The sequence below is a fragment of the Natator depressus genome, chromosome 2 (assembly GCF_965152275.1).
Source record: "Natator depressus isolate rNatDep1 chromosome 2, rNatDep2.hap1, whole genome shotgun sequence".
In the NCBI taxonomy this organism is placed as follows: Eukaryota; Metazoa; Chordata; order Testudines; family Cheloniidae; genus Natator; species Natator depressus.
The window spans coordinates 89443147-89464306 of record NC_134235.1 but is presented as its reverse complement, the minus strand read 5'-3'; the positions used below and the strand labels follow the sequence as shown (position 1 = coordinate 89464306).

Below are 21160 nucleotides of genomic sequence, written 5' to 3'. Positions count from 1 at the left end.
TGAGCAACATAAATTATACCAACAAAAGTGCTTGTGTAAACATAGTTTAAGGACCTGGCAGAAACCAATCCAGATCAACACTGTGTCCAGAGACAGTGCAAGCTCCAATGACTCATGGATTGAAACACCCAGCAGGAAAGATGAGCAAAGACTCCAGCTCGAGAACAAAGGACAGAGTGTGAGGTGGAGGGAGTAAGTATTGGCTTCTAGAAGAGGCTGGGACCTCTCTCACTTAGGAACTGACTAAGGAAGGAAATCAGAGTGCCAGTGAGATTTCAGGATTTCAGAGTAACAGCCGTGTTAGTCTGTATTCGCAAAAAGAAAAGGAGTACTTGTGGCACCTTAGAGACTAACCAATTTATTTGAGCATGAGCTTTCGTGAGCTACAGCTCACTTCGATGCATCCGATGAAGTGAGCTGTAGCTCACGAAAGCTCATGCTCAAATAAATTGGTTAGTCATTAAGGTGCCACAAGTACTCCTTTTCTTTTTTCCTGAAAATGGAGTTCACTACAGCTTGGCTAGTGAATTACTCTGAGCTGACCAGAATGGACTATGCTTTAACTTTCATTTCTGTATGCTGACCTAAGGATTTTCAAAGCTGTGTTCCTCTTGACTAATAAATCCTATTCTGTTTTGAAAACACTGTTTGGGGAGTCATTACAAATACTGGCTGGGGTGCATTAGTCCCTGAAGAATGTACACATCTCTGCCAGGAGTCTCTCAGTTGTGCTCACTGAGCAGAGCTCACAGTGTGAAGCAGGAGTTGAAGACTTAGCAGTTCAGTCGTTACAAGCAATAAGGCTGCATGGCCTACCCTGAAGGAAGAGACACCCCACCCGCTCCCTTTGGGGAATCTGGCACATCACAAGGATTCCTTTAAGAGACTATTCCAAAGCTGGAAGCACAGTACCGATCTTTTGGATCTATGACAACATATAGCCTGGTTTAGGTGAAAATCCAAGTGGATTTTGGGGTGAATTTCAGGGGTAATCTCAACATACATTTGTCAGCATAGAAAATAGTGTACCGTGGTTCATTCATAAGGGCACCCAATTCACCGACCTTTCTAGTTGATGTGCTAGCTACCAAAAAGGTGACCTTCGTAGAGAGATGGGAGATGAAGCACGTCACTAAAGGTTAAAACAGCGGCTTCGTTAATGCTGAGAGGACCGAATGAAAGTCCCATGTTGGATCAAGTTTATTTACTGGAGGAAAGGTTTTCACTACACAGTTCTGATGTGGGTAAAAATAGAATGGTTGTCTATTGCAGAGGGGAGCAGGGGCTAATTGCCACCAAGTGCACTCAAAGGGAGCTAAGGGAAAGACCAGAGACTTCAGAGTGAGCAGGCAGTCTAAGATACTGGAAATGTCTGATTCTTCTGGGGACATCTGGTGATTCTGGGTCTAAAACAGAAAAATGCTTCCACTTAGCTGAATAGCATATTCTGGTGGATTCCTTCTTGCTGCTAAGGATGACCTGAACCATTAACAAAACATGCCTGTGCCCATTCAATGCCCATACAAATATCACCCCACAAGATGAAGAGGCACTGAATTGGGATGTCTGATCTTGGCCCGTGTCTGGTATCAAGAGATCTGGGAAAGGTGTGAGACTGATGTATGGTTGTTCTGACAGCTGGAGAAGGTTGAGGAACTGTTCAGGCCACCTGGGAGCAATGAGGATAATGATCATTGCCTCATCATGAGGACATGAGTTAAGAGAGGAACTTGGGGGTGGTGGTGTGTGAACATTAAGATTAGGAAGGAATTCCTTTTGGAGTCCCAGCCCTACACTCCTCTGGAACAATATATCTTGGATTTCCTGTTTTCTTGTGACATTGCCTGAATATAGTCTTTACCACAGAGTTGGGTATCTCTCATTTGTGGTTGCTCAACAAGTGTCTACTGAGGCTGTCTGCTAATGTACTCTATATTCCCCAGGTGGTGTATCGCTGATGGTGTATTCATCACCAAATCACCTTAATTCCACAGATTGACCAACTCTATGCAGAGGAGAATGGATCTTGCTCCCCCTCGCTTACTGATGTAAAACACTTATTTTGTCTGACATCACCTGAATATGTTGGGATTGTATAAGCAATAAGAATTGCACACAGGCCTCTTGAACAGCTCTCACTTCTAGGAGATTTATATGCATCCTGGACTCTTAGGGTGTCCATGTTCCTTGTGGGCATACTATGAGGGAGGCATCTAATCCATGTCTTCTGTGGTGAGGGTGGGATGAACGGAACTCCTATGCACACCTTGTCCCTGCACTACCACCAACCCAAGGAGTCCCTTGCTCCAGGGTGAAGTGTGATTAGCTTGTCCATAGTGTGTGTATTTGGCATGTTGTAACTCTAAGAACACACTAGTTCCAATTGGCACGCTGTTGTCATGATACATACCCAAAAGGTGGCATGTAATATATCACTAGAAAACTAATAAATCATTGATCACTAATATTCTTGTGGGAATGTATATCCAGTAAACAAAGGGCTTTATATAGATATGGTCTGGAAATATGTTCTTAAAATGTATTTGGCAAGCAATGCCTAAGCTATGTTAGCTCCAGATAAAAGGATGTGGTTCCACCTGTCTGAATGTGTCTCCGATATAAATTAAGCAAATTTATATGCAAGATTAAAAAAAAGCTCATCAGAAGAGCAAATGAAGACAGACAATTGTTTAAAAATTTCAATGGGGGATGGAAACTGCACCACCAGGAAGCCTTCCTGTCTCTTGAAGGGTCAGTGGACTTTGGTAAGATATAAGGAGAGAGAAAAAGCCATTTTGGCATCCATCACTTGATGGACTAAAGGGGTCACAGCTCTTGAAATCACAGAATGCTGGATCCTTCTACTAAGGGTACTGAAGTCTCTGGGAGTTGAGTATAGGTGAGAAACATGCTTCGGCAAAGACTGTAACTTGCTGAAATCAAGTTTTAGTCTTAGAATTGTGTTTTTACTTTTGTTTGCTTTTAACACTTTCAATCTTTGTTCCTTATACTTGGTATCACTTAAACCTATCACCTTTTGTTTGGTTTGGTTACTTTTACTATAAAGCAATTCAGTGCTTCGATTAAAATAGTGTTTGTTAACGTAGTTAAGGTAACGAGCTGTGGGGCACTGTCTTTTTAAGGGAGCAGCAAACAATTTCTGTAAGCCTTCAGCAAAGGGCTGCACACTACAGGGCAGATGGTTATGGGGAAAATGCGGGACTGGTGGGAGTTGGGGTCATCGTGAAAAAAGTAACTGGAAAAAGTGGAAGCCAGAGTGTGACCTGCATGCTTGTATTCTGGATATTGGGGTCAGGGCTGTGAGCCACAGCAGCATAACATGTAAGGCACACAGCGTTGGCGGGGCAGGTGGTAACACAAGCTAGTTAACTCCAAAATGTCATAATGTATACTATCCTGAGCCAAGCTTTTAGACAGGGAAGTTGAAGTCTTGTGAGGGGGCATCAGTTCTATGGTTCCCACTAAAGAAGGGTGTCTACCTCTTGAATGAAAATCTTCTTGTGAATGTTCCTTGAAAAATGAATGGGAAATGAATTGTACGGTGTAGCTGAACTGGATTATATCGAAGACCCATTTGTCTGTAGTTATCCATAAAATATGGGAAAACTGGGCTAGGCAGCCACCAAACTGGATGTCTGGGTTACAACGAGATAGCATCTGAACTGATCTGCAACTCTTGGAAATCCCATCAAAAGAATCTTCTTGCTGGAGGTTGTGGTTGAAAGGAAGATGAGGGAGAAAGTGGAAAGGGGAGCGTTATGGTAGTCTGTCTGCACCCTCTGTCGCATCATAGCCCCTCTGGTGGCAGACGACTTGTGGTAATTGTGTCAGTTTATATGGCTATGCTACATCCTCTTCAGTGACAGTGTGTATGAACCTAGGGAGCATACAGTTGCTCTTGAGTCCTTAAATGAGTGTAAAGACTCACTTTTTTCATTAAATAAGTTACTTTCCATCAAAGGGCATACCCTCTACAGTTGAACGAACCTCCCTAGGGATCCTGCAGAATGCAGCCAGGATTCACAATGCATCCCAAAAGCCATCAGCTGTATGGATTGTGCTGAATGAAAATTGTAAAGATGTTCTGGCCAGACTATTCTCATCAATAAGGGCCTGAAATTCCGAAATTTTCAAAGAGTTGACATCATCATCTCTCATTAGCAAGACCTGGTAACTAGCTATTCAGAATGCAGGCTGGAAGACAAATACTCTCCTTCCAAAGAAGGTATGTACACATTTGGCCTCTTCATCTGAAGGAGTGGACCTGGGAGTGGTTGCCTAATCCCGTCAGTGGCTGTCTGAACCAAAAAGATTTCAAGGCAAGATGAGTAAATATAAACTTTGCTCCCTTGGCTGGAACAAAGCTCCTCTTGTCTGTCCTCTTGGGGCTCGGTGCACATGTCTCTGGAGTACGTCACTTCATCTTGGCAGGCTTCAAGATGGCCTTGTTAACAGGGTGCGACTCTATTAGGTCCCATACTCTATAACATATCCAAGAGTTTGTGGGGTGTCTCCTCAATTTCCTTCAGAGGAATCCAGAGCTCATCTGCAACTCTCCTCAATAAATCTTGAAACTGTTTATGGTCAACTGGCGGAGATGACGAGGCAAGCACCTCATCAGGAGATGAAGATACTCCTGTTGGGACTGGCAGTACGACTGGAACTGGCTCTACCTTTTCCTCAAGTTCCTGAGAGCACTCTGGCTGATCTCTTGGGTGGGAAGGGCAGAGAATGGATGGATGGATGGCTCTTGATGAGCACGTACCAATTCTGGATAATGCAAAATATTATCCACAGTCCCCAGTACGGCCAATGAGAGGGATCCAACGTAGGTTGAGAAGGGCCCCAAGGCATAGAGCAGCAGTTCTCAAACTATGGGTCGGGACCCTGAATGGGGTCAGTAGGGCTGGCTTAGACTTGCTGGGCCCAGTGCTGAAGCCCGAATCCAACTGCCCAGGGCCAAAGCCAAAACATGAGGGCTTCATCCCTGGGTGGCAGGACTCAGGTTGCAGGCCTCCTGCCTGGGGTTGAAACGCTTGAGCTTCAGCTGTGGCCCCCCTGCCTGGAGCTGTGGGGCTTGGGGGACCACCAAGGGCAGTGGGACTTGGGCGGGCTCAGGCTTCCATCCCCCCGCCTGGGGGCATGAAATAATTTTTGTTGTAAGAAGGGGGTTGCAGTGCAATTAAGTTTGAGAACCCCTGGCATAGAGGATACCAACAGTCCTGGGGTGAGCGAAGGGAAACCCATATTATGAGGCTGTGGCAGAGCCCAGGATATTCTAACTTCTCTGTCTGGGCTTATAGCTCTTGGTGGGGTGATGTCAGTCCCATCTCCATGTCAGAGATTCCCCTGAAGAGGAAAATGAGAGTTCCAGTTCCATTTGTGGTGCCCTTGGTACAGTCTACGTAGCACTAATGCAACTAGTAGTTAGAATGAGGAATCAGTTTCTCTTGTAGCGTTTGCAGACTGCTAGTGTTAAAATTATCCTTGTAAAGACCAGGTCCATTAGAAGGGGGGATTCTGGGTTCAGAATGACAAAAAATATCCTCAGGAGTGGTATATTTGTCTGTTCTTGGACACTGGTGTTTCCTTATGCGCTCGCGTCAGTACCAACGGTCCATGAAGTTCTCATGTATCCTTTGATGGTAGAGGTGGTTGTACCGGTCTTGGCTTGTTACATTCCGTTCTTGGTATTGACAATCCTTCCTCTGTCAATGGTGCCGATGAAAAGGCTCTCTGACTCCTCAAAACCCGTGGGTTGGTACTGTGTCCTTTATAGGCTCTTGAACCTCAGAACAGAGCATGAAGAGTCACTCAGCTGAGAAGGATATCAGGGAAGTACCCCTTTTCATTTACGTGGCTCTGGAAGCGGATTTTTCTTTAGGCTTTTTAAGAGGGCTTTCTAGCCTCATGGTGAGTTGGGGAAGAGGTCTTCTTAGCTCTAACTTTGCTCACCCATGTGTCAGAGGTGACAGTGCTAGATGGAACATTCCTTAACACCTCTGCATGATGAGAAGAGGGGGTCTGCCCACTTTGGATCAGACTGAGGCCTCATAAAAATATACTCCTTGTGGACCGTCCTAAGTTTGAATTCCCATGCTTGCCAGGTTCTGCTTGGAAAAGACTGGCAGATACTGTACCCAGTCAAAATATGAGCTTCTCCAAGACAGTACAGGCACCTTTGATGGTTGTTGCTGACCAAGAACTGTCTCCTGCCCCAGATGCATCACGAACCCTGGGAACCTGGGCATAATGTGAATCCCATCCAGGCTGGGGCAGCCCATGAGTGGAAGAGGTCCCTAAAAACCAACAAAACTAACCAGAACTAATATCTAAGTAATAAAATTTCTTGAGAAATGTTTACAGGTTCGAAGTTACAGGATCAGCTCTGTGGACAATGGAGGAGTCCCTCTCAGACCACACAGCAGTAGAATGGAACTGGAGAGGCACTCAGTCTATACCGCTCCTTAAATCCTCAATTCAGACCATGAGAGGTTGCAACCATGGACAAACAGACATCATTAGCAGAAGTCTTCCAGTCTGAAGCACATGGAGCACATGCATACCCACAATGAAATACACTTAGGGATCAACACTCAAAGAAGCAGAGATTTCACTCAGGAAACCAGCAACAAGGCTTTGGAATGGAGGACTCCTCCTTGTATCCCAGGCCATGGCCATCCTGTTGCTACATTTCAAAGACACAGCACTGATGGAGGACTTTGTACTATTATCGAGGATAGGGGCCAGAGCTCCAGTACATTGCCCTTAAAAAAAAAAAAAAAAAAAAAGGCAGACAACCTAGTAATCCTTATTGATTTGGACTGGGAGGGTTTAAATCCCCAGGGCTGTGCTGAATTTTTTAGGACTCTGCACAAAAAACCAAGTAGGGAACAGGGTCTAGAAGGTATCAAATCTGCCCTGATCTGGAGAGGAATTAGCAGCAAGTGGGAGAAAGACCACCTCAGCATTTCTGAGGGGTGCAGAATTTAAATCCTACCTAATTTATACCCAGAGGCTAAAGTTGCAGCCAGGTGCAGGACCCTCCCCACCATGTGACAAACTTTTGTTTCATTACTCAGTAACATAATAAAGGAATAATTACTTTAGGCCAGAAAAAAGAAGCCATTCTGCAACTTCATTTATGGATATCATTGGTAAAGTAAGGACCTGACAAGCCTGAGAAAGAGGAAGCACTCTTCCCAGAATCCTCACAGGTAGAGACAACACTTTAATAGCAGGTGGCATATCATACACACAGGAAGAATCTGCTTCAGAATTGTATTAGACAGTGGCAGCCCTAGAGGGAACTGATCTGAGGAGAAATGGAGAGGGTCTGAAATACTGAAGTACGCAGCAGTCAGTTCCAGTATCCCTTGTGGCGGCAGCCTTTTTGATACTAGTGGGGGGGGGGGGCGATGGGGCACAAACATTTAGCAGAAGGGTGTAGATTTTACCCAATAAGATCGGCCCAGGCCAGTGAAGCACAAAATTTCTGAAAGTAAAGAAGGGCCTGCACAATTGGGTTTATCCTGGTGTAATGCAGCCTGCCAGGGGTCTGTAAATTTGGACTGCGACTCCCAAGTAGCTTTACCTGCACCAGGAGCTCTAAAGTTGGCTTCCAGGCCATGAAGACAAGACAAGCATCACTTCTTGGAGACAGAGCTGAATCTTAAGAGCACTCCGTCCCCAGGGGTTCAGAGCCTTTGAGGAAGACAGGGAGGAAGAGAGTGAATGATATTCTGCCCTCTCCTGTAGGGCTCCTGTCTGGCTAGAGAACTTTGAAGCAGATCTCAGCAGCAGAAGACTCCTACACTCACTGGATTTTTCCCTTTTCTTCCCTATTAAGTTCAGAAGGTGGAATAGGAGGTTAGGAAGGACAGATCAACAGTTGAGAACTGAAGTATAAGGTATGCTTCCAGGTTAGGAGGCAGAGAAAAGAGAACACTGACACATATATCAGACTTGACTGATAAATATTTTGCCTCATTGCTTCTGGTAGGTGGTGCCACAATGTTTGTCAGTCGCTAACTGTTGGGCATGAGAGAAGGAAAACAGGGACAAATGTACTTTGACATATATAATGGCATTCCACAGAACTGCTCCATAGTCCTCACAGAACTGATCCCTGAACTGGAATACTAGCAGTTTGAGGGAAAGTTAACTTCTGGCTTGATCTTATTATTCCTTTAAGGAAGCAATATGGGTTCCACAATCTTTGAGGGCTTTGTGTGGTGGATGTGTCAGTGTAATAGCTGATCAGTTCCGCATAATAAGTTTATTCTACTCAGAGGCATCAAAACTTCAGCTAGCTTCTCCCTGCTACCCCCAAACAAGCCTTAATCTCTCAGATAAGGGGCATACTTTATTTTGAAAAAATACATTCTCTTTGCCAACTGACAGAATGCAGCAGAAGAGATCCATAAATTGCAGGCAGGGGTGCATCATCAGCTTTTTATTAGTTTAGAATTTTAGTTATCATAGTTCTATCAGAATGTACATCAAAATGCAAAAACAAGATTCACTGTAATAGTCAACTCAGAAAACAGCATTTTCAGAGTACTGCCAAAACCCTTCCTAATACATGGAGAAATGAGGGAGTGGAAGTACAAAGAAAAGACAGTTGAACTTTTGATCTAGTTTTTGTCACTGACAAAGTCACTGTCCCAAGCACCACTACCTCTAAAAAGCCTTATCAAGCTTTTAATGTGAAAGGTAATGTGACCCCCTCAATTAGCAGTAAATCATAATTATTTTTATATGTATTAAATCTAATGTTCACTTTACCTGTCTGATTCCAAGCTATGTCCTGGAGACTGCTGAAGACAATTCCTCTTAAAACTGGACTCTCCAGCATCTCCAACCACAGAAAGAATAACTTTACGCATATTTCCATAAAAAAGCTCAATGTCATTTGTCCTTTGTGGTAGGTCATACACTAAAAAGACATTTTGAAGGATTAAAAGGAAAAAAAAATCTAAAAAGGATAACATACAACAATAACGCATTGTAACTGTGAATTGATAGGCTAGAAGTTTCAGAAAAGATATCCATAATAAACTAATAAATGGATTGTGTAACCTAATATAGTTTGCATTACTGAACCTAAAATAGACTCGTTTTTTGGAAAATAAGTCTTGGTTGGCTTCCAACTTGCAGACATGAGCTAACATGAACTGAGGACCTAATGAGAGCCTTACCATAGTGCTTCTGCATATTTGGATTGAAAGGTTGTATTAAGAATATTTAAGTTTCTTCTACATTTTTATGCAAATGCTACAATGCTATGATTTTAGGCTCACCCGTCACAATAAAATAGTTTTGGCAGGTAAAAGGTAAAATGATTATGAAATAGAGGTTACTTACTCATAACTGGAGGTCTTCGAGATGTGAGGTCCTTATTAGTATTCCACTCGAGGCTACACCCGCTCACTGAGTCTGGAGATTTTTACTAAGCTGTGTCTGTTGGTACACGCTTGCACAACTATTCTCTTCATGCTCCAAACCAAGGGTATAAAGGGCAATGTATACCAGCGCTTCTCCAGTTCCTTATTTTACTGCAAATCCAGATTATAATCTGAAGCAGAGGGTATGGAGGGAGGGTAGTGGAATACAGATAAAAAACTACACATCTCAAAGAACCTCCAGTTCCATTTCTTCTTTGAGTGATGGTCCCTATGTTTATTCCACATGGAGATTAGCAAGCAGTAGTCAAACAGGAGGTGAGTACGAAGACACAGAAGTGATAGCTGACTGTAATACTGCTGTCTGCACAGGTATATATGTAGAAGACAGCTAGACCCAAGTGCAATGTCTCTTGAAGCATGCAAGGAGCTCTAGACAGCTGCTGTACATATCTCCAGTAGACCTTGCCTGTGCTCTGGTGGATGGATGTAAACTAGTTGGTAGCAAAAGATAACATCACCAGAGATCCATTACAAAAAGTTTCTGCACAGATATAGGTTGACCACATGACCTCGCTGCTATGGAAACAAACAGTTTAGATGTCTTTCTAATCACCTTTGTTTTGTAAATAAAAGGCCAGTGCCCTTCAGATGCCCAGAGAATGAAGCCTCCTCTCTTCATCAGAAGTATAGTTTCAGAAGAAAAGTTGTAAGTGGATGTGAAACTCTAAAGGTACCTTAAAGATGAGTTTCAGGTCAGGGCACAATGAAATCTTTTCTTTTTGGAAGGTGGTATGTGGGGGTTCTGCTATGAGTGTTCCCAGCTCACTGGCTCTTCTGGCTGATACACAGGTACCTAGATATTAAGTTCAGAAGGGACCATTATGATCATCTAGTCTGACCTCCTGCACAATGCAGGCCACAGAATCTCACCCACCCACTCCTGCAATAAACCTCTGAGGTTATGGTGAATAGGAAAGCAACTTTCATTGAAATACGGGGTACAGAAGGCTTGAAGGGAGGTCTGATGAGACAAAAGAACAAAGGTCCCACTGGGATGTGAGCTTCACCACCAAAGGTGGGAAGGATTGAAGGCGGCCATTCAAAAATTTAGTTGTCGCAGGATGAGTAAAAAATAGTGTGGTTGTCAACAGGGGGAAGGAAAAGCACTGACTGCTGCCAAATGAACCCAACGGGAACTAAAAGAGACTCAGTGTCTTAACAGTAAGTATATATTCCAGAATAGCAAGGATCCCAGCAGATTCTGGAAATAAGTGGTGTTATTGAGCCCAAGAGAAGAAATGCTTCCATTTAGCTGAAGAACATCTTCTGGTAGACCTTTCCTACTTTGATTGACAATGGATTGCATCATTTTGGAACATTAACACTCTACATCTGATGCCCATCCAAATACTAGTTCCTGAGATGCGGTGATTCTGGGCTGAGATGTCTGAAGGTTTGCTTGTGTTGGGTGGTCTGGAAATGGGTGAATGCTTATGGGTGGACAAGCTGAGAAAAAAGTTACTAATTTTCCCTAAATGTTTTCTTTGAAATGTGTTGCACATGTCCATTCCACCTTTGGTGTGAGCATGCGGGCACACAGTCATTGGAAATTTTTCTCAGTGGTACATATTGGGCAGCTCGAGCACCCCTGTTGCCGCATGCATGGATATAAAGGGCCCAGCCCCCCAAGGCTCCTCAGTTCCTTCTTGCCAGACAACTCCAATGCAGAGGTGCAGGAGGGAGGGCTGTGGAATGGACATGTGCAACACATCTCATACAACAGTTATATGAACACAGAGAGCACTTGTTAAGGCAAGCCAAGCTATTTCAACAACCATCACAGGCGATAAGGAGGAACTGAGTGAGTTTAGGGTCAGCGGAGCCCTTTATACTGGCTGTCATGGAGTCACCGGGCGATGCTCGGGAACTACTCAATATGAAGGCAGTCACGAGGGGAGCCTCCTCTCTCAGAGCAGACTGTCTCCAGGGCAAGAAGCTTCCACAGCTTTGACCTTCCTCGGTCTGACCTCAGAGCATTCAGCATCCCCTGGCCCACCGTGCGCTTCCCAAAGCGAGTCTGCACAGGCGGGGCTCTCAATTCCGCAGTCAGACGTGACTCTCAGCCAGCCAGTAAAACAAAAGGTTTATTAGATGACAGGAACACGGTCTAAAGCAGAGCTTGTAGGTACAGGTTGGGCCTCCCTCCATTTCCCCAGCCAACGCCAAACAAACTCTCCCACCCGTCCTCTGGCCTTTGTCTCTTTCCTGGGCCAGGAGGCTACCTGATCTCTTGATTCTCCAACACTGTCAGTTGGCACCTTGCAGGTGAGGGGCCCAGACCATCAGTTGCCAGGAGACAGGGTGTCGGCCATTCTCTGTACAGACACTGGCCCTCTAGGGCCCTGCAACAATCACACACCCTTATCCCACCACAGAGATACTTAAGAAATGCATAGCGGAAACTGAGGCACTCACACAGTAATCAGAGAGAACATTAAGAACAGTCCCACTTCGTCACACTGGCACACAGGGATGTGCAGTAGCAGAAGGTGCTCAAGCCATCCCAACAGATATTACTAAGGGAAAAATTTCTGATGATTGTGCACGGACATGCTCATACTATAACCAGAAAACACATGTGCAATCACTTCAAGAACTACAGTAAATACATGAACCAGAACTGTCTTGGCCAGTTGGGTGTAAGGATGACTCAAGCTCTGTCATAAATTTTCTGTAGGACCTGTGTTATTAATGGGATGGGAGGGAAGGCATACTTGAGGTGATCCTTCCACGTTAGCAGAAGGGCATTTCCCTTTGAGCCTTTGCCTAGAGCTCCTCTCAAGCAGTACAGGGGAAGTTGCCTGTTAAGCTGTGAGGCAAAAAGGTCCCAAGACTGGGTGAAGACCTCATCCAGGACTGAATTGTCAATCTCCCATTCATGATCTGTGGAAAAATGCCTACTGAGAATGTCTACTAGGCAGTTCTACACACCTGATAAATATGCTGCTGAAAGGTTTATGTCATGGTGGATACTACAGGTCCAAAGGTTGACTGACTCCATACAAAGAGGGAGGAATCTTGTTCCCTCCTGCTTCTTTATACTGAAGACAGTTGTCATTTTGTACAGCATTATTTGGATATGTGGGAAGAAGCCATTGCAGGCCCAGACTGCTCACTTCTAGTAAATTGATAGGTATTCTGGACTCCCGAGGGGGTCCAGATGCCTTGTGCAGAACAATCATCCATATGAGCTACTCAACCTAACAGGCAGACATCAGTAAAGATGCCTGCCTTGGGTGTCTATGTGAGGAAAAGGATCCCCACTCAAACAGTCTTCGGCTTTGTTCACCAGCTGAAAGAGTCCAGAACCTTGGATTGAACTATCAGTATGGCATGGATATTGCACTCCTCTGGTGAGTAGACAGACAGAAGCTAGGTTTTCAGACAACGGAAATGGAGCCTGGCAAACAGCATCACATGTGTGCATGAGGCTACGTGGCCTAGGAGAAACAGGCATGTTCTAACTGAAGTCTGGGGCCTGAGGGTGACCTGGTTTATGAAAGCCTGCATGGCATGGAATCTCTCCATAGATAGTTTGCCTCTTGCTGTAGCTGAGTCCAAGTTCACTCCTATGAAGTTTATGGACCTTGTAGGGGCTCAAAGCAGACTCCTCATGGTTAAACTCCTATAGAAGTAAAGAGGCAAAGCAGAAACAGATTGCCAACTGGACTTCCTCATATGACCTGCTCATTAGAAGCCAGTCATCAAGATATGGGAAGATTGTAAACCCATTTCTTTTCATCCAAGCTGCCATCGCTGAAAAAAAACAACCCTTTTGTAAAGACTCTCTGTGCTGTAGCTAGCCCAAATGGAAGAACACTTGAAGGTAAGCCTTGGCCACCAATTTGCCCTCATCAATTAAGAAATGGAAGCAGGGTCTATTTTCCCGAGGAAGCTTGTCTTTAAAACTTAAAAACTTAGTATAACTGGTGAAATCATATTGAGCTAGAAGAGTCATGTAATCTGAAATACCAAATTGGAGTGAGGTGAAAGACTACCTTTCTTCTCAGGAGACCAAGCCATTTGGACCTTTGTCTGAGGGAACAGTTTTGGAGTGTTGCAGCCTTCACCTCTCAGTGGCCACTTGTACCACCAAGGAGTTAGGCAGTGGGTGCGAGAATAGAAACTCTCCCCCCTTGGATGGGGCAAAATAGCGCTTCTCAGCCTTCTTCAGGGTGGGAGCACAAGAAGTGGGAATGTGCCACAGTTTTTTTGCTAGATCCAAAAGGCTGAGGGCTGCAAAATGTCCAGCAATCTATGTTGGAGCTCCTGAACTTCAAACTGTATCTGCAGCTGAGACACCACTCCGTGTAAGAGTTTCTGACACAGTGCCTGAAACTGTCAGGTGAAGAAGGGGTAATCACCTCATCCAGGGCAAGATGATGAAACCTCTCCCAAAGCAGTCTGAACCATCAGCTCCATTTCACCTTCATCCTCTGATGGGACCAGTCAGGGTTGGCAAGGAGATGGCAAATAAGGCTCATGTACCCATTCCAAATGCCTAGGGTAGGATCCCAAGGTCCCCAGTAGTGCCACTATGAGGGATCAACTGGCATGGAAGACTGGAAACCAGAGAGCCGTCAGTCCATACCCTCTGTTTGGAGCACAAGGACAACAACGCATGTTTGCGCCAATGGACAGTGCTTACTAAAAATCTCCAAAAGGAGGGACAATGTGCACATGGGTATTCATGTAGGGAATAGGGATCGTCACTCAAAGAAGAAAATGAACAGAAACGTCTCACAGGATATGTACTTTCTTACTATAAACAACACAGGTCAATGTACATTATTGGCTCTGCTGCACAGTAGCTAGAAAGGATGATTATTACTGTTTGTATAGCACCTATGCTTCAGATTAAGAATACTTGGATCAAGAGTGCCACACATTCTGTGGAGTATCAAATTTAATTTGGATTTCCAGCTCATCATGTAACTCAGTGATGTCAACGGAAAGTTTATAAAACGATCAAGGGCAGAATCTGGCTTTTATGCTAACTGAATTGTGCTATTTGTTCTGCAGCTGGCATATTTAGCACCACTTAGCCAGAAAATATGGTCAGTCTTAGAAATAACACTATTTCTACTCCCTTCATCCTATTCTCCCTTTTATTTCTCTCCCTCTTTCCTGACATCTCCCTCCTGCTGCATTTTTCTACCTGCAGAAATCTCAGTTCCAAACCCATCCCTCCCATACAGTAGGTGTCACTTCTTCACTCTTCCCCATTTTTATTTCCTGAACTGATCACCACTTAACTAGTTAATGCTGATATTTAATTGGTGGTGTTAGGCTTGGCAGGTATTGATTTAATTTGTTAGTTGTTGGTAAATGTCAATTTTACCTGACACACAGAAACCAACTAAAACAATGGTTTTCAATGTTTTTTCATTTCACCCCTAAAAAAATTTTTTAATGGAGGTACAGACCCCTTTGGAAATCTTCAGCATAGTCTGAGGACCCTTAGGGTCTGCAGACCACAGGTTGAAAACCACTGTTCTATGGTACCGACAATACTTTGTGGACCCCTTAGACAGTCTGCAGACCCCTAGGACTCCATGGACCACAAGCTGAAAACCACTGAATTTTAAGGTATCTATTTATAGCAGTCAGGAAGCACAGCCTTCCCTTGCCACCTAATGCCTCTAAAGATCCAGTATGTAGTAGGTACACATTTCATAAAGCAGTTGGGAATCTTTCGGAACAAGAAATGCCATTTAAATGTGACTACTAGATAGTGTCTCAGAAGTGCACCTTGGAGAGAAGTTACAGATTTAATAAGTCAATGTATGTAATAATTATTTACAGAAAACTACGTTAGAAGAGGTTTAGTAAAGCATCAAAAAGTTAGAAAAAGGTAGAACTAAGGATGTCCAGGCAACCTTAGTTTGCTCCCATTGTACATCCGCATAATGGCACATTCTCTAATTACATGATCACACTATTTTTTCCACAGGACTTCTGCCTCATTCAGTTCACAAATGGACTATAGTTACCGAATGACTAGCTATTCAGAATTTGTTTTTATTCTCATTGAATATGTAGCCACTGGCTTTATTTACTGCACACCATCCAACCCCTGCACTAAATATATAATAATTAGGGCTGTCGATTAACTGCAGTTAACTCACGCAATTAACTAAAAAAAGTAATCGTGAAAAAAAAATTAATTGCGATTAATCACAGTTTTAATTGCAATGTTAAACAGAACACCAATTGAAATTTATTAAATATTTTGGATGTTTCTCCTACATTTTCATATATGTTGTATTCTGTGTTGTAATTGAAATCAAAGTGTATATTATTTTTATTACAAATATTTGCACTGTAAAAATGATAAAAGGAATAATACTTTTCAATTCACCTCATAAAAGTACAGTACTGTAGTGCAATCTCGGTCATGAAAGTGCAGTTGACAAATGTAGATTTTGTTTGTTACATAACTGCACTCAAAACCAAAACAACGTAAAACTTCATGCCAACAAGTTCACTCAGTCCTATTTCTTGTCCAGCCTGTTTTAAGGCAAACAAGTTTGTTTACATTTACAGCAGATAATGCTGCCCTCTTATTTACAAGATCACCAGAAAGTGAGAACAGGCATATGCAGGGCACTTTTGAAGTTGGCATTGTAAGGTATTTATGTGCCAGATATGCTAAACATTCGTATGCCCCTTCATGCTTCGGCCACCAATCCAGAGGACATGCTTCCATGCTGATGACGCTCATTACAAAAAAAGAATGCGTTAATTAAATTTGTGACTGAACTCCTGTGGGGAGAATTGTATATATCCCCTGCTCTGTTTTACCCACATTGTGCCATATATTTCATGTTATAGCAGTCTCGGATGATGACCCAGCACATATTGTTCATTTTAAGAATACTTTCCCTGCAGATTTCACAAAACGCAAAGAAGGTACCAATATGAGATTTCTGAAGGTAACTACAGCACTCGACCGAAGGGTTAAGAATCTGACATGCCTTCCAAACTGAGAGAGACAAGGTGTGGGGCATGCTTTCAGTAGCCTTAGAAGAGCAACACTCCGATGCGGAAACTACAGAACCCGAACAACCAAAAAAGAAAATCAAACCTTCTGCTAGTGGCATCTGACTCAGATAATGAAAACAAACAAAAGTCTGCACTGCTTTGGATTGTTATCAAGCAGAACCCATCATGAGCAGGGACGCATGTCCTCTGGAACAGTGGTTGAAGCATGAAGGGCCACATGAATCTTTAGCGCATCTGGCACATAAATATCTTGCAATGCCGGCTACAACAGTGCCATGTGAATGCCTGTTCTCACTTTCACGTGACATTGTAAATAAGAAGTGGGCAGCATTATCTCCTGCAAATGTAAACAAACTTGTTTGTCTGAGCGATTGGCTGAATAAGAAGTAGGACAGAGTGAACTTGCAGGCTCTAAAGTTTTACATTGTTTTATTTTTGAATGCAGTTTTTTTGTATATAATTCTACATCTGTAAGTTCAACTTTCACGATAAAGAGATTGCACTACAGAACTTGTATTAGGTGAATGAAAAGTACTATTTCTTTTGGTTTTTCTACAGTGCAAATACTTGTAATAAAAAATAAAGTGAGCACTATACACTTGGAATTCTGTGCTGTAATTGAAACCCATATATTTGAAAACACAGAAAACATCCAAAAATATTTAAATAAATTTATTATTATTTATAATTATTTATTAAACAATTAATCGCAATTAATTTTTTTAATCACTTGGCAGCCTTAATAATAATTAATTTCCTCATGAATTTTTCTAAGGTGCTCAACATACCATGAATGCTTCACCAATATTACATTGTTTTTGGCTTGTTGGTACCAGGATATTAGAGAGACAAGGAGGGTGAGGTAATATCTGTTATTGGACTAACCTCTGTTGGGGTGAGAGAGACAAGCTTTCAAGCCTCACTTCTTTTGTTGTTGTAAAGACAAAGCAAACATTTTATAGGAAAGAACACATGGGGAAAGAATCAGTCTAGATTATATTCACCTGTAAATCCTTAAGCAACATAATTTCTGTGTGTGCCTGAATACTATTTAACACTTTCAGTGCTCAGTAAGTAAATAAGTAAGTTTTTGGCATTTAATATGAAAATTTTTCTTTGTTCATATGAGATATTGAGGGTTTTCACCAACTCACAAAAAAAGGACAGCCTCAGAGGCAGAAATAGACTTACTTAATAATCTGGATAATAAATTCCTTCATGGTACAAAGGAGAGGAAGAAAAGGCATTGCTTGAAATACTTCTTGTTTGGGAAAAGTAATTTTTGCACTACTTCAAAAAGATGTTCCTTAGAAACCATAAAATGGTCACTTCTTAAAGTGAATTTATTCTGATCTTTGTAAAATTAACAGTGACAAATTTGCATTGAAGAAGTGTCTGAATATAATATTTTTGAAGCAGCAATGAGAGGAAGAAGCTACTGAAACAATTAAACATTTATAATGCAATACTGCCTCATCGTCAACCAAGTCAGAGTCCTGTTTTGCCATGAGCTTACTGTACAAGCTCAACAAATAACAGTCCTTGCCACAAAGAGCTTGCAACCAAAAAACCCACATAATGGGTAGACAAAAATAAGCAGGTCTAGGTAGGAATAACAGGAGGTAAATTTTGTGCAAATCAGGATTTCTATTCTGTATTTACCAAATATTGCACAGAAATATTTTTATTAGGAGTGATGTCTAGAACAAACATTTAAGGAATAAATATTTGTAATGGTACTTTCTCAGAAGTTACATGTTTACCTTCAGTCACTAGCTGTTCCCCTTGAAACTCTTCATCAAATGTAATGTTTCTCAGCATGCTGTTTTCAGGGAGTATTTGTTTTGCTGCCTCTGGTTTATACAGCACAGCTCTGTTAAGAGAAATATCAGAAAAACATATTTGGGATCCCCACTCATTTTTACCACTTAGGCTAAGACAAAAGTGTGACGTTATTGACAAACTGTGACCGTACAGATCATTGTTGCAACCGGGGTCCTATGGTTGCACCAGTTCTTATACAGAGGAGCCCAAGTGGGGTGTCTATGGGAAGGTTATAGTTTGCTGGTTATGGTTATGCTGTATGTGTGTATCATTTTTGTATTTGAAGTTATGAATATTGGCTATGTATTTGTTTGATTCTAAGTAGCCTCAGTGAAGCGTTTGGTGGGCTTCTTGAGAAAAGGACTATTCTCAGTAAGTGCTCAGTCAACACATACTTAACTGATAATGGACTTTGGGGGACGCCAATCCACATCTGAGCTTTTCTGGGAACGTTCAAACTAACATGTAAACAATGGCGTCGGCCTGCAAAAAGCTGAATCATTCATAGGCATGTGACTTGCTCAGGTGACTGAAAACTCCATCTTGTTGAGGGGATTTTACACAGGAGAACAAAGGGGTTTCCAGCCACAAGAGAAAGACTATATAAGGCCCTGGAAACCCCTCCATTTTGTCTTCAGATGGCTCAAAAAGACAGCTTCTCCACCCCAAAGAGATGCCTGAAAGAAACTGGAACAAAGGACAGTAACTGCAGGGGAACAAGTGACTGCTGGACCCAGACTAGGAAGGAGTCTAGTCTGTTAAAGAAGCTTATTGGAACAGCCCTGAGGGTGAGATTTACCTGCATTTGGTTTCCTACTGTATTTGCCTTAGACTTACGTGTTTTTGTTTTATTTTGCTTGGTAATTTACTTTGTTCTGTCTATTATTATTTGGAACCACTTAAATCCTACTTTTTATTCTTAATAAAACCACCTTTTGCTTATAAATTAACCCAGAGTAAGTAATTCATTCCTGGGGGAGCAAAGAGCTGTGCACCTCTCTCTATCAGTGTTATAGAGATCACGCAATTTATGTGTTTACCCTGTATAAGCTTTATACAGAGTAAAACAGATTTATTTGGGGTTTGGACACCATTGGGAGCTGGGCGTTTGGGTGTGGGAGACAGGAGCACTTCTTAAGCTGTTTTCAAAGAAGCCTGCAGCTTTTGGGGGACTTGGTTCAGACCTGGGTCTGTGTTTGCAGAAGGCTAGCATGTCTGGCTCAACAAGAAAGGGTACTGAAGTCCCAAGCTGCCAGGGAAAATGGGCTCAGAGGTAGTCTCAGCACATCAGGTGGCAGTCCCAAGGGGGTCTCTGTGACCCAACCAGTCACAAAAAGTACACCTCAGTGGGATGGAAAAAAGAAGTCTACCACCAAAACAACCTTGACTCTTTCTTGAATACACCAAACCTGTAACTTTCTTCAGTGATGTGACAGTTTTTATGAGCATACCTCATCCAAGAAATATCTGTTCTACTGCTCCATGATGTAGGAACTAGTGCACTGAGACAGTCTGATATTTTTTATTTTCACTGCTGGTTCAGTTAAATGAATTTCTGAAGAACTTGCCCACTCCTACACTGTTTTAATTTTAAATAAGTAGTCTATGGTACCACACAACGTTTTCATCTTCAGAGTGAGTATGATGTTAGCACTCCAAAAATCTGAAGTCTGAAGGGGATTCACATGGTTGTTACAATCTGGGCTTCAGGAATTTATAAGTCTACTCTAAAATGTTAATTTTTCCCTGGATTTCTACAAAGTCAGAGTTTCACAAATAGCATCTTCAAAGTAGATGTAATGTTAGTGTGGTGTGGCCATTTATCGCCCCATTCTCTGAGGGTGTTTCCAGTGGCAGTCCTTCATCGGCAAGTGCTGTAGCCATGAGGCTTAACTGATTCAATCTGATTTTGACAAGTGCTAACAAGTCCTTCTGAAGTCACTTTTGAAAGTTAGGCCACCTATTTAGTTACCTAGGGATCCCAATATGGATTTAGGCTTGCATATAAAAACTGAACCCCAAAATTGTGATTTTAGGAGGAAGACAGATTTTGCTCCGAGTTAAAAGTCTAACCTTTCACCCAACCTTTGTGCGTCAAAAATATTATTTAAAAGTTGAGTCACTGAGTACCAAAACACATGGGGAAGTTATCTGTCTATAGACTAGTAAATGTACCTATATGAGCATGGCTTAGGAATATTTGCTAGTTTTAAATTTAATTATTTTAATTCAGGACTTTGGTAGGCTGATTGACCTAAAACTCAAATGTCACAAAAACCTAAAGACCTGCTGACTGGATATATTTTTGGATTCATGGACTTTGAGCATGAAATTACTGGAATGGGAAAGTTCTTGGTTTACATACATGTGAATTAATGAAGCCCCCATGTCAATGACATCAAGGGAGTCCCCCATTCTGATTCGCTACGGGACTTCTGAGGAGTAGCTCCAAGCATGAGAACCAAGTTAGGCCACCATCTTCAAAAACTGAATGAAAGGAAGACGACTTTACTTGTTGGCTTGCTTACATGCCTCCAATGGCTACTGCTGCAGTCACTGACTTCTGGCCTCTGTCTAAGCAATGCCACCATGCACAACAGAGACCCTGTGCTTCCGCCACCCTGCTGGCTGGCTACCAAGGGATTAGACTATCAACAGGCAACATTTGAGGTTTGACATCTACAAGCAAGCAGCCTCCAGCTAGCCGGTAAGTCCATTCACATTACATCTAAGCCAATGAAAGTGCCAACTAATCTTTTCAACCATGTACCAGTTTCCTGAAGCTGAAAGTAGCCACTAGTGTAAAAAACCATCCTTTCTAAGTATCAACTTTTCAAATTTAT

General features: G+C 42.5%; 1 protein-coding gene across 1 annotated transcript in view; it reads right to left on the bottom strand.

Annotated features, from left to right (window-relative positions):
- CEP192 (centrosomal protein 192) overlaps positions 1-21160 on the bottom strand; it is a 211938-nt gene that overhangs the window by 46914 nt on the left and 143864 nt on the right. The window contains 2 exon segments of the mRNA XM_074943491.1: positions 8809-8959; positions 18257-18366. Of these exon segments, the coding sequence (XP_074799592.1) occupies positions 8809-8959; positions 18257-18366 (261 nt within the window).